Source organism: Sorex fumeus, unplaced genomic scaffold (genome assembly GCF_029834395.1).
Source record: "Sorex fumeus unplaced genomic scaffold, SorFum_2.1 ptg000034l, whole genome shotgun sequence".
Classification (NCBI taxonomy): Eukaryota; Metazoa; Chordata; class Mammalia; order Eulipotyphla; family Soricidae; genus Sorex; species Sorex fumeus.
Window position 1 is genome coordinate 26,434,436 of NW_026606091.1, and position 12,512 is coordinate 26,446,947.

The 12,512-nt window shown below is 44.1% G+C and overlaps 1 protein-coding gene across 2 annotated transcripts in view; it reads left to right on the forward strand.

The window, feature by feature from the left end:
- The first annotated feature begins 665 nt into the window (after nucleotides 1–665).
- ZCCHC7 (zinc finger CCHC-type containing 7) overlaps nucleotides 666–12,512 on the forward strand; it is a 206,421-nt gene continuing 194,574 nt past the window's right edge. The window contains exons 1-2 of one of the 2 annotated variants that reach the window (XM_056117219.1): nucleotides 666–786; nucleotides 7,308–7,932. In XM_056117219.1, the coding sequence (XP_055973194.1) occupies nucleotides 7,329–7,932 (604 nt within the window). In that variant the 5' untranslated portion in view covers nucleotides 666–786; nucleotides 7,308–7,328. Of the gene's footprint in view, nucleotides 791–7,307; nucleotides 7,933–12,512 lie in introns of both variants that reach the window. The other variant, XM_056117218.1, reaches the window with a different exon arrangement.

The window sequence follows — 12,512 nt, forward strand, 5'->3', positions numbered from 1 at the left end:
TTATCAACTTCAATCTCTAGTTAGAATGCAAGTTTTCAAGGTTCACAAAGAGTTAATCTTGTGCTTAGAAATGAAAAGAGGCCATGGAAAACGCCCCACCTAGAACTAAGTTCAGTTTCAACCTTGAGCAGGAGCTGTCTAGAAGAGAGGTGTCTAAGGCCGTGAAGCGCGCTGGAATAGGAGACAGAAATCAGAAACTTCTTAAGTGGTTCCTGACTTGCACGGATTACTCGGGTCCGCAAAGCCAGGATGCTTGCGGCGCACGTTCACGCGTAGGACCTGGGCTCAGCTTCCGAGCCACGTGGCTCAGGGAGGGTCTCCCCCAGGACAAGTGGGAAGGAGGCGGAATCCCTACTGAAACAGGCCCCAGGGTATCACGGGAATTGTAGTTCTTCTCGCGTGTACAGAAGAACGTGGGCTCCCGCCTCCTCACCCCCCGATTTTGTTCCTTAAATGTCTAAACAAAGTGTCCTCTACTACAGATGCAGCCTAGATACCTTTGAAAGAAGTCCCGAAAGAAAGGGGACAAAGTCAAGTAGGAAAGTTAAAGGAGTAGCAGCGGGGAAGAGAAAGCGTTAACACGCCTCACGCATGCGCGCGGGGGCTCGGGCGGGTGGGCGGGGCCGGAAGGCGCCTCCGGGGAGCCGTGTTTTCCCCGGAAGTACCTTCCCTCCTCCCGGGTCCGCGCGAACGCGGTTTCCTTGCCTCATTTGTCCTCGCCCCTCCCCGTCCCTCTACGCGTTTTGGTTCCTGGTTGGTGCTTCCTGGTCCCAGCTGCGGCAGTGAGTACGTGTGTGACGGACCCTGAGCCGCCCGCGGCCGGGCAGCCCCTCTCTCGCCGGGGGCTGTGAGGCGAGCGCGTGTCCCCTCGGCCACGTCCGCGTCTTTCCCGTGTGTGGTCTGTGTGTGTGTGTGTGTGTGTGTGTGTGTGTGAGCGCGCGTGTCCCGTCACCCCAGTCCGCTCGTGGCGGGACGCGGCCCCGTGGCCTCTGAGGGATACCCTGCCCCACGCGACCCGGGGGGACCGGCCCGGGTGTCCGCCTTTTCCCTGTCTGCGGCCAAGGCCTGAGGCGCCGATTCCCCACAGGCCGGGCACCCCAGGGCTTTGGGGCGTTGGTGGCGAGGCTCTTCCTGAGACCCCCCTCACCGCTCCCGCCGCCCCCTCCAGAATCCGGTCCGAGCGGGCCCGGGGGTGGGGTGGGGTGGGGTGGGGTCCGCCTCCTGGACGCGGCAGCCCCGGGCTAACTCCTGCTGCTGGGCGGGCACCAGTTGCAGCAGCACGGCCCGGCCCTCCCTCCTCGGCCACGCCGTGTCCCCTTTTCTCCCGGGACAGCTCGGGCAAGTCGGGCTGAGCTCGCAGCGGCCCCCGCCCCCCGCCCCTCCCCTGACTGGCCGGCCGGGAGCGGGGAGTAAGAGCTCAGTGCTCGGGAGCGGGAGGCCGGGGTCGGGGTCGGGGGTGTGTGTGGGGGGGTCTCTTGGGTGGGCCGCGGGGAAAAAAAGGCTCTGGAGCTGTGGGACCATCTCGGCGGCGCTGTCTGCAGAGCTCGGGCACTCGCGTCCTTCAACTCCGGCGCGATCCTCCTCTCGGAGTGTTGGGGGGCAAAGTCGTGACTTCGGCACAGCCCCCGCCCGCCACCCCTCGGACCGCGCTGCCGCGGGGCCGTTCCTCGCCAACCTGGGGGCTGCCCGGGGTGGGCTGCGGGGGGGGGGGGAGAGGTGGGGGTCGAGGGTCTGCGCGCCGTGGGGGGCCGAGCTGCTCCCTGAGCGGAGGTGAAGGTTCCCACCCCGTCCCCCCCAGCGCCTCCATCGGGCGTGTCCGGAGACGCCGGCGTCATTTTCTCCCACCCACCTCTTCACATTTTTCTGCCCGACCCCCTTGTTTTGGTGCCGCGGGGAGCGCTTGGGAACTGTTGTCTCCTGAGTCTGGATTCTCTATCCCCCGTTTTGTTTATTTATTTTTTTATTTTTTAAAACTTTTAATAGAAGTCACATTTGAGGACCGGAGGCAGACGCCCATCCCCACCCCCATCCTCCCCCACGAGGCAACCTCGTTAAAGTGTCCAGTCGGGCCCCTGGCAGGGGGTCACCTTGGAAGTTAAACGCCAACGTGCCGGCCACTCACTTCCTCGAAGTAAACGTGGTTTGGAATCAACCCGCGGGCTTTGAGTGAAATGGGCTTGAAATGAGACCCTTGTCCCCACGAGGAAATAGCTGGGCTAAAGTGAAGGCCCTGGGAGGAGGAGCCCGAGGGCTGCCCAGGACAGTGGGCGGAGCAGGGATTCTGGATGCGGGTTTTAAACACCGTCTGGGCGGATTTGGTGGTTGTAGGTGCAGTCACTTTGTTCATCCAAACTTTGAACATTAACACTATTGTAACCATCCTACCTAAACTACTTAATAAAACAAAGAAAGAAAAAAAAAGGTCTGGTGAATTCTGAAAGCTTAAAAACTCTTAAGTTGTGGGGCATCAGAGAAACTGGGTGGGTGCTGTGCCCACTTGTGAGTGGTGGGGGTCTTACGGGCTGTTGTACCTCTATTGGAACCATTTGAGTTCTTTCGAAAACTTTTGCTTCCAAATATTACTTTGGAAGGGCCATTTAAAAAAATTATTATGGAATTGCTAGAATTTAGGGTATCAGTTTGGTGGTCTCTTAAGTGGGAAACGGATGACATAAGATGTATGCTTTCCCCTTCCAACTGAAACATTTCTTTCATACTTCAGTGGGAAGTAAGTTGGGCTGTTTGTGAAGTAAATTTAGGTGTTAGAACTAACGCAAATAAAACACTGAAAGAAGTTTTTAAATTCTTAAGTAATAATTTTTAGCAAATGTTTGGTTGAAAGGGAAATGTGAATGAGGCCCAGTTTTTTTTTTTAACAAGCTGTATAAACTTACTTCTGAGCTTGTTTTCTTTCACAAAAATTGAATAAATTGAGTAGAATCTCTTCCAGATTTAAATTTTGTGACATTTGTTACCTAGTTAAGTATGCTTGAGATTTATGTACAATGATCAAAAAGCTGAGAAAGCCTTCAGAATATATATTTCATATTCATCCTCTTAGATATATACTTTAAAAATAAATTGAATGTATTTGAATGTAATTAAGGTTGTAACAGAAACCAAAACACCCTTAGGCAAACCTTAACCCTGGAATACATAAGCTACATAAGTAGAAGAGCAAGTTATATTGAGTACAATTTTCAAGTAGAGAAGGTACAAAATCCTCTTAAAGGCCATAGGGGCTAAATTGTTAAATTTATTTTCTACATTTCAGGGATAAATCCTTAGACTCAAGGAAGTCAGTTATTATATTTTTGTAGTTTATTTTTGGCATACATTCACAGGTGTGCCTATGACTCTATTCTTAATCCCTTTCCTTTGGGATGACTCCAAGTGTAGTACAAATTTGTAACTCTGTAATTTAGCTCTTTAATTTTTTTCTGTGCTGTACTAGAATTATGTTTTATCTTAAGCCCACACTGGATCTTTAGGATGGTGGATTCAGTAAGGATTTTGAAGGAAACATAATTTCTTTGACTTCTTTTAGAATTAATTTACCTATTAAATAAAAAGGAAAGGATTTTTCCCTTTTTTGAATTATTCTGAGGCTAACATTTCAATATAAACTGATAAATGCTCTGAGCATTATTCAGACAGTCACATTCAACTTGTTGGACAATAGCCTGGCGATGGCAGCCTGCAGGACAGTGCAAGAAGTGTATATTGTACTGTCAGAAGAGGCATTAAAAGTTGTTTCTTCCCAACTTTATTGAGATAAAATTGGCAGATGCTATTTTACAAATCTAAGTATACAACATAATGTTTTGCTATACATATGTGAAAGATGAATCACATTCATTCCTTCACATTTTTTACTGTGTGTGTTGAGAACAGTGGTGAGAACACTTAAGGTCTATTCTAAGATTTCAAATTTATAATTTAGTTCAACTGTGAACTAGCACCTGTCCTGCACACTGGGCCATGGATCAGCAGTTACAATGGTGGATCAGTGGTTTTCAATCTTTCTGCTTCTGTAGACCAGTGTTTGAAGAATGCTGGTGTTAGTTGACTCAAAGCTTAATCATTTCCCCCACTCCCTTCTGCCCCCCCCCCCCCAGCTCTTTTGTTTGTTTTGGGACACACCAGGCAATACTTAGGGGCTATTACTCCTGCTGAGCTCTGTCTCCAGCCCTCCCTTCGCTTTGTTGATATGTAATTGACAATTGACATAGACCCCTTATCTAAGTTTTAAAGTCTATAACAAAAGTCAGTTTAATTTCTGTAAAACAAAAAACCCAGCATGTAATTCATATTTGACTTTGTTCACTTGCTTCCCAGAGTCAGCTGGTGGAGAACACCATGAGATTTTGACAGAGAAGTCAGTGTGGAGACATAGTTCAGGGTTAAAATGTTTGCTTGCAGCATACTCCTGGTTCAGAGCCCTGCTCTGCATGTGGTTCCCCTAGGGATCACTCCTGAGCAGCAGTGCTGGATGTGGGCTAACGGCCTGCCCCCCCCCCCCCCCCATACTCCACTCCATGACTAGTCTTTATAAATTACTGATTTTTTTGTTTTTTGGGCCGGTGTGCTCAGGAGTTACTCCTGACTCTGTGCTCAGGAATCACTCCTACTGAGGCTTGTTGAATATGAATCGGCCGACTGCAAGGCAGGCACCTTCCTTTCTGTACTATGGCTCCGGCCCCAGTCTTTTTAAATTATATCATTATAGCTAAAAGTGGAGTGAAAGTTATAAATTATTGTTATTGGAGCTGGAGAGATTATATAATGGGTAAATTGCTTGCCTTGCATGCAGTCGACTCAGGTTCTATGCTTGGCACCCTATCTGGTTCCCCAAGCCTGCCCCGAGTGATTCCTGTAATCACAAGAGCCAGGAGCAAGCCAGGAACACAGCTAGGTGTGCTCCCGTAATTGTTATTTTTTTAAAGCTCTCACTGATTTTTTTTTTGTTTGATTTTTGGGGTCACACCTGGCGTGCTCAGAGATTAGTCCTGACTCTGCACTCAGGGGAGGACTATGTGGGTGCTGGGGATTGAATCCGGGTCGGCCTTGTTTGAGGCAGCTGCCCTGCCTGCTGTACCGTCTATCCAATCCCTTTCACTGATTTTCTAACAGGCATGAATTATTTTTCTAGAGTTCTCATTTGATCAGTGTTCTGTCATAACCTAACTGAAAGGTTGATGATGAGAGCAGTCAGAGACAACAGTGACATATATTCCACCATAATTTCTGTATTTTGGATGTGCATTAGACTTCTAAGATTTAAAGAGCATAGTGCATATAAACTACGAATCTTCTGGGTTTGTGATCTGTTTTTGTGGAAGATTCACAATAAATTAGTAATTAGAGGGGCTGGAGCAGTATAGTGCTATGACACATGTGCCTTGCATGTGACTGATCTGGGTTTGATCCTTGTCTACTCATATGGTCCTTGAGTACCACCAGGAGTAATTCCTGAGTGCAGAGCCAGGAGTATCCCCTGATCATTGCTGGGTGTGGCCAAAACAAAATTAGTAATTAGCATTGTGTTTTGAAATGTAAATTATTTAGATGTTTATAGAAGGGTGATGGGTCAGGGAAAGCAACATTGAAGATGTTTAAGTTAAGTTGAAGGATGAACACAATCTAAAAAATTTAAAATTTAGTCACAGTGCAATTATAAAGTTATTCATGATTGGGTTTCAGACATACAGTGTTTCAACATTGATCTCTTCCACAGTGTCCACTTCCCACCACCAAAACCCAACCCCAAACCCATTTGCCTCCCTCCCACCAGTCTGCTCCTAGGAGAAGCTGTGTGAATGTGTGTTTGCATAACACTTTGCTGCCTTTCAGCACCACCTCCTCCCTCCACCATAGATGTTGTCCCCTCCCAGTTCTATCCCCCAGACCCCTCAATTTTTTCTACTGAATACCAGTTCTCATGTTCTCTGTTTCTGTGTCTTTGGTAAACACAGTGTAAGATGTCTACAATAGGGTAGTATATATACATATACAATATAACATGCATAGTATATATACACACATATACATATATACACACATATTTGGTTTGGGGGCCACACCTAGTGGCAGTCTCAGGGGATCATCTGGGGCGGTGAGGATCCGGGAATCAAACCCAGTAAAGTTTTAAAGCAAAACTTTACCTCAGTTTTAGGACCTTAGTAAGTATGTATTTAACCCCGCTTCTTTTAAAAAACAAAACAAAACAAAAAAACACTTGTGCTTTTGGAATCAAACCCAGGTCTTATATAGGGCAAATGTTATACCATGGATGTACATCCCCAATCATATTACACATATTTAAATGGCTAGTATGAATGATTTATTAGTTATTACATATATACTAAATATTTCTACTAGTTCTTTGGGTCAGATATTAGGACATATAAGACTGAAGTTTGTGGGTGAGGGGATTTGGGTCACAAGTACTGCTCAGGGATTATTTCTAGCTTTATGTTTAGTAGTAACTCCTGGCAGTTTGGGGACCATATGTTATGCTGGAGATCAAATGAGTTGGCAGCATGCAAGGCAAAAGCCTTACACCCTGTACTCTTATCTGTATCTCTAGCCCTGTTTTTAATGTTTTTTTTTTTGTTTGTTTTTGAACCTCCTCAAAGGTTCTGGGGGCCCCTAGGACTATACTCTGTAGTGCTTAGAAGGCTGTCGTAGGAGGCTGTATAATGTGAGGACTTGCCACTCGCATGCACGTTTCCTTTGAGCTATCTTCATGACCTGGCTTTTACCATTTCTGGAGAAAGGATGTTTGTATTTGAAAAAGTAGATCAGAACTTTAAAAAAATTTTTTTTCCCTAATACTTTTAAAATACTTGGGCTGGCAAGGCTGGCCCGGCCGAGCTGGGTTCGATTTCTCTGCCCTTCTCGGAGAGCCCGGCAAGCTACCGAGAGTATCTCGCCCACCCGGCAAGCTCCCCGTGATGTATTCAATATGCCAAACACAGTAACAAGTCTTACAATGGAGATGTAACTGGGCCCGCTCGAGCAAATCGATGAACAACGGGAGGACAGTGCTACAGTGCTACTTGTGAAATATGTCATTTCCAATAACAACTGTGGCGCATTTTACTGGTAATACTTTTCATTGGGAGAGGGAGGCATTAGAGAAGGTAATAAATTTTTGAAGTTCTTGAGGAAAAAAAGTAACAAAAAAGATACTTTAATAAATGACAATATACAGAAGATAGTTTTAAGAGGTTATATTATTTTGCAGTGAACAGGTATGAACTGAGCTTTTACAATGCATTCTTTATTGTATTTGTCTTTTACAGTATCAAGATTACTGCCTTTTCATGATGTTTGGTGGCTATGAGACTATAGAAGACTATGAAGATGACCTCTACCGTGAAGAATCATCAAGTGAACTTAGTGTTGACAGTGAGGTGGAATTTCAGCTCTATAGCCAAGTTCATTATGCCCAAGATCTGGATAATGTCATCAGGGAGGAAGCACAAGAAGAGATGCACTCTGGGAATTTTGAATCGTCTAGTAAACCAAATCAGAACTTAATTATCCTTTCAGATAGTGAGGTTATCCAGCTATCAGATGGGTCAGACGTCATCACTTTGTCTGATGAAGATAGTGTTTATAGATGTAAACGGAAGAATTTTAGAGTTCAAGCAAAAAAAAAAAAGACCCAAGGTTTTCCTGCTTCTCTTCCTTCTAATGAGTTGGCTGATAAGAAATGTAAGAGGAATATTCAGAAACCTCAACTTGGAGAGAGAACCAGTACAGTCCGAGAGGTCATGGTCATAGAGGTCAGTTCAAGTGAAGAAGAGAGTACCATTTCAGAAAGTGATAATGTGGAAAGTTGGATGCTCCTGGGATGTGAAGTTGATGATAAAGATGATGATATTCTTCTCAACCTTGTTGGATGTGAAAATTCTGATAATGAAGGTTAGTATCATGTTGACTATTTTAAAAAGTAGTAGCATTTTTAATAAGGAAGACTGTTTTTTCCTAGACAGAAGGCCAGTGAGGTCTGCTTCATTTAATCTTTCACCTTATGGTGTTGAGTTTTCATTTGTTTCTCATGAGACTCTTCCCAATAGCTACTCTAGTGGTGGTCCATTTGAACATCAGAAAGAGTATGTCGTAATATCACAGACACTGCCTCTGCAATAGCTGCTGCTGCTTGTTTGGCTAGAGCCAGTTCTGGTCCTGAAATCTTAGTGTCTCTGTCTCTGTCTCTCTGTCTCTGTCTCTGTCTCTGTCTCTGTCTCTCTCTCTCTCTCTCTCTCCCTCTCTTCCTCCCTTCCTCTCTCCTTTTTCTCCTGCTTTGTTATATTACAGGTGAGTACTTCATCTACTCTGGAACTGGCTCAGTCCTCTCAGCCATCTCCGGACTGCCTCTTTCTAAGTAATTTTGTATTCAAAAGTTAGATAGCAAGAACGGGGAACCTCTGGTGTACAGTGCCTGTGGAATTAATTGGATTTTAAGGAACTCCACATTCAGTGAGATAGGAAATTCTGAAGGGCTTCAAATCTAGAGTAGACTGAGGGAGAGAATACAAATTCTGAGTGTCAGCATCATGAAAACTGTCTTCTGTCATTACTGGTTTTGATGTTTGTTTCTTTAAAAAGTCTCCTTTCTCTCCCTTTATGCCCAGTGCCTTGCAATTGTTTAGTAAATAATCTTCTATGCATTCTCTACACAGTTTTCTGTTTTATTATCTTTTTATTTTATGGTGCTAAGAACCAAACCTATTTCCTTACACATGTAAGGCAAGTCCTGTACTGCTGAGTTATATTCCTGGCCCCAAAGTAGTAGTTGTCAAGTAAGTTCCTTTTTAACTCATGTTACTTAACCACTGCTCTGAAACTTTACTGGTACTCACTGGTTCACGGAGGAAATAATGACTTTTTATTTAGCACAGTGGGTAGGGCGTTTGCCTTGCATGTGGCTGACCTAGCTGACCTGGATTCTGTTCCTCCGCCCCTCTCGGAGAGCCCGGCAAGCTACTGAGACTATCTTGCCCGCACAACAAAGCCTGGCAAGCTACCTGTGACCCATTCAATATGCCAAACACAGTAATGACAAGTCTCACAATGGAGACGTTACTGGGTCTGCTCAAGCAACTTGATAAACAACAGGAGGACAATGCTTCTTCAGTGCTTCTATCTTTATTTCTATATTGTATTTTAAAATCTATTTCTCTAAAATGTTAAAATTTAGAGATCTTTACACAATTTTTTACAGTAAGGTTTTAGGCATACAAAGCTTTATGCCTAAAACCTTTTTGTAAACAACTGTGTAATCCCACCACCCCTTGATCCCGTCTCTTCACCAATCACCCCAGGTCCCCTTCTACCCCCCAACCAGACTCCTAGGCAGATTTTAAAATGCTAACTTTAAGGTAGATCATGCTTTAGAATCTCCAAGATTAGCCATCTTTTTAAAGAAAGTTTTTGTTTTTAGGCCACACCTGGCAGTGCTTAGGGCTTATTCCTGGCTCTGCACTCAGGGATCACTCCTTGGCAGGGCTTGGGGAATCATATGGGTTGCTGGGGATTGAACTCTGGTTTGCTCTGTGCAAGGCAAGTGTCCTACCCACTGTACTATTTTTCCATTTCCTAAAAGAAGCTTTTAAAAAGAAACAGAAACTGTTTTAAGTTTCCAGGTCAAAGACTCGCCTGACTCTTGTGGTTAAGAAGCCATAATACCATTTAAAGAAATGGAACAGCGGTAGGGTGTTTGCCTTGCATGCAGCCAACATGGCCGACCCGAGTTCGATTCCTCCGCCCCTCTCGGAGAGCCTGGCAAGCTACCGAGAGTATCTCGCCCGCACGGCAGAGCCTGGCAAGCTCCCCATGACATATTCGATATGCCAGACACAGTAACAACAAAGTCTCCATTGGAGACGTTACTGGGCCCCGCTGGAGCTGGAGCTAGAGCAAAGAAATGGAATGACTAACAGCATTGACCTTGAGAATCTTGACAGTAGAAAGAGGACTAGGATGGTAACATTGAGGAAAATCAGTTACAGTTTTGTTTTGTTTTGGGGTCAGAACCTGGCAGTCAGTTGCTCAGGGAACCATATGAGACCTGAAATCTTAAGTTTCTGGGAATCGAATTTGGGTTGATCATGTTCATGGCAAATGCCCTATCCACTCTACTATCACTCCTGTCCTTCAAGTAAAGTTTTGATAGAATAACGGAATCTGATCACCTTTATAGGCAGAAGGGAAAATATTTTTGTAAAAGGAGAGATTAAATTTGTTTGTAATGAACTAATAACCTTTTATAGTAATGCTTGGATCCTGGAGCAAAGAGACACTCATATTCATAATGTTCAGCTACCTATATTATACCTAACTCTGGGTACAAAAGATGTACCGAGAGTTAGATATAATATTATTGCACTGTCTCACTGTCCTCCTGTTGTTCATTGATTTTGCTTGAGTGGGCACCAGTAATGTCTCACAACAAATTGTGAGACTTCTTGTTACTGTTTTTAGCGTATCGAATACGCTCTGGGGAGCTTGCCAGGCTTTGCTGTGTGGGCGAGATACTCTCGATAGCTTGCCGGGCTCTCCAAGGGGGGTGGAGCAATTGAACCTGGGTCACCCGCGTGTAAGGCAAACGCCCTAGCAGCTGTGCTATTGCTCCAGCCCAGGTATAATATTATAGAATACTGAAACATGCATTTAGCCTATTATTTTTTTCTTTACACCACTCCTAGTTTTATTGGACACTAATGTTTATGATGATAAGCTTTTTCTTAAAGTTTCCCACATTGACCTTGTTGGGTATTTCCATTGGTTATCTCACTGTTATTTTGGATTTAACGAATTGGAAAACTTGTGAAGTTGAAAATCTTGTCTCTTCATTTTAATGGGAAATGGCTCGCTACAGGTAGGTTTCTCAGGGCAAAATGAAAGATTGATGGTGGGTAGTGAAGATGGGGTAAAGGTAGCTGAACATAATGGAAATGAGTGTTTTAGAGGTAAGGAGTTGGATTGCTGTTTTTGGTTTGGGGTCACATCTGGCTCTGTTCAGGCATGACTCCTGACTCTGTGCTCAGGGTTTATTCTGATGGGGCTCGAGAGACCATATGGCTTGCTCAGGATTGAACCTGAGTCAGCCACGTGCATGGCAAGCACCCTACCTGCTGTAATATCTCTCTGACCCAGTAAATGAAGGATTCAGTCAGATATATCATAAAGGAATGAAGAAAGGGTTTTGGTAATTAGATATATAAGGAAATCTGGGAAAAAAATTAGTATTTTATGTTTAAGCAGACAAGAAACATCGCTGTCTTGAACAACGTATGGGGGCGTGATAACTTCTTTATTAGTGCAGTTCATCTAACATTAGCTATTTTAAGTAAAGTAAGTAAAGTAAAGGCCCTCCCGTTGATCGTCGATTTGCTCGAGCGGGCCCAGTAACGTCTCCATTGTAGACTTTGTTGTTACTGTGTCTGGCATATCGAATACTCTCGGTAGCTTGCCGGGCTCTCCGAGAGGGGCGGAGGAATCGAACTCGGGTCGGAGGAATCGAACTCGGGTCTTTTAAAGTGTTCAATTGATGGCATTTATTACATTTCAAGTTGTTGTGGAATCATTACCTCTGTCTGGTTTTAGAACATTTTCCAAAGGAGATTACACAAAATTTCAACCACATCTAAAGTAAACACAACTCTCACTGAACAGACACACTCTAGTCCCACCTCCCCATGACACTAATCTGCCTCTTGTCTGTGTGGACAAGAGGGAGATTATTCTGTTCTATTTACTTATTCTGGATATTTCATGTGAATAGATTTAGTATATGTATGACCTTTAGTATGTAACTTTCACTTACCTCCCCCAGTACTTCAGTTTCAGTGAGATGTTTACACACACATTTATTTCACTCTGATGTATAATTAGAGATAGTACACAACTGGGCAGTGTTCAACAATTTTCTGATTCTATGATTTGAAATTGATTAGTTTCCTGAGAAACCATTGACACCTTGGGGATTAACACTTAGTAAAGGCTCTTTCAGCCTTCCTCAGTACTTAGTTTTATGATGATGGCTCTGTCTGTAATAAATTCATGCTAACACATGAATTAAGTGTTTGTTGTTACTTACGACTCTCAGTTCTTTCTGCTGAGGAATAAATATTCTTTCTGATGAGGGATTTCTGCTGAGGGCCTTAAATGCTTATTGTTTCTTACGATTCCCAGTTCTTTCTGCTGAGGTATATATGAGTTTATTTTTAGGTCTAGGCTTCCTTTTTCTCAATTATTTTTTTCCTAAGACATATTTATGTAAACCATACTTTCGCTCTCATTTGTTTTCCTTTTAAACAGCGTTTACTTTGCAGAGTTATTCCCAGTAGGAGTGTCGTGCAAATTTTACGTTTGAGAGTCATATTTGGATGAAGAAAAGTTGCATTAAGGAAGCCAAAATATTTGCTAAGTTATGAGGTATATCTCAAGTTTGGGAAAGATTATTGTATATGATAGCCACATTATGGGAACTGGAGAGG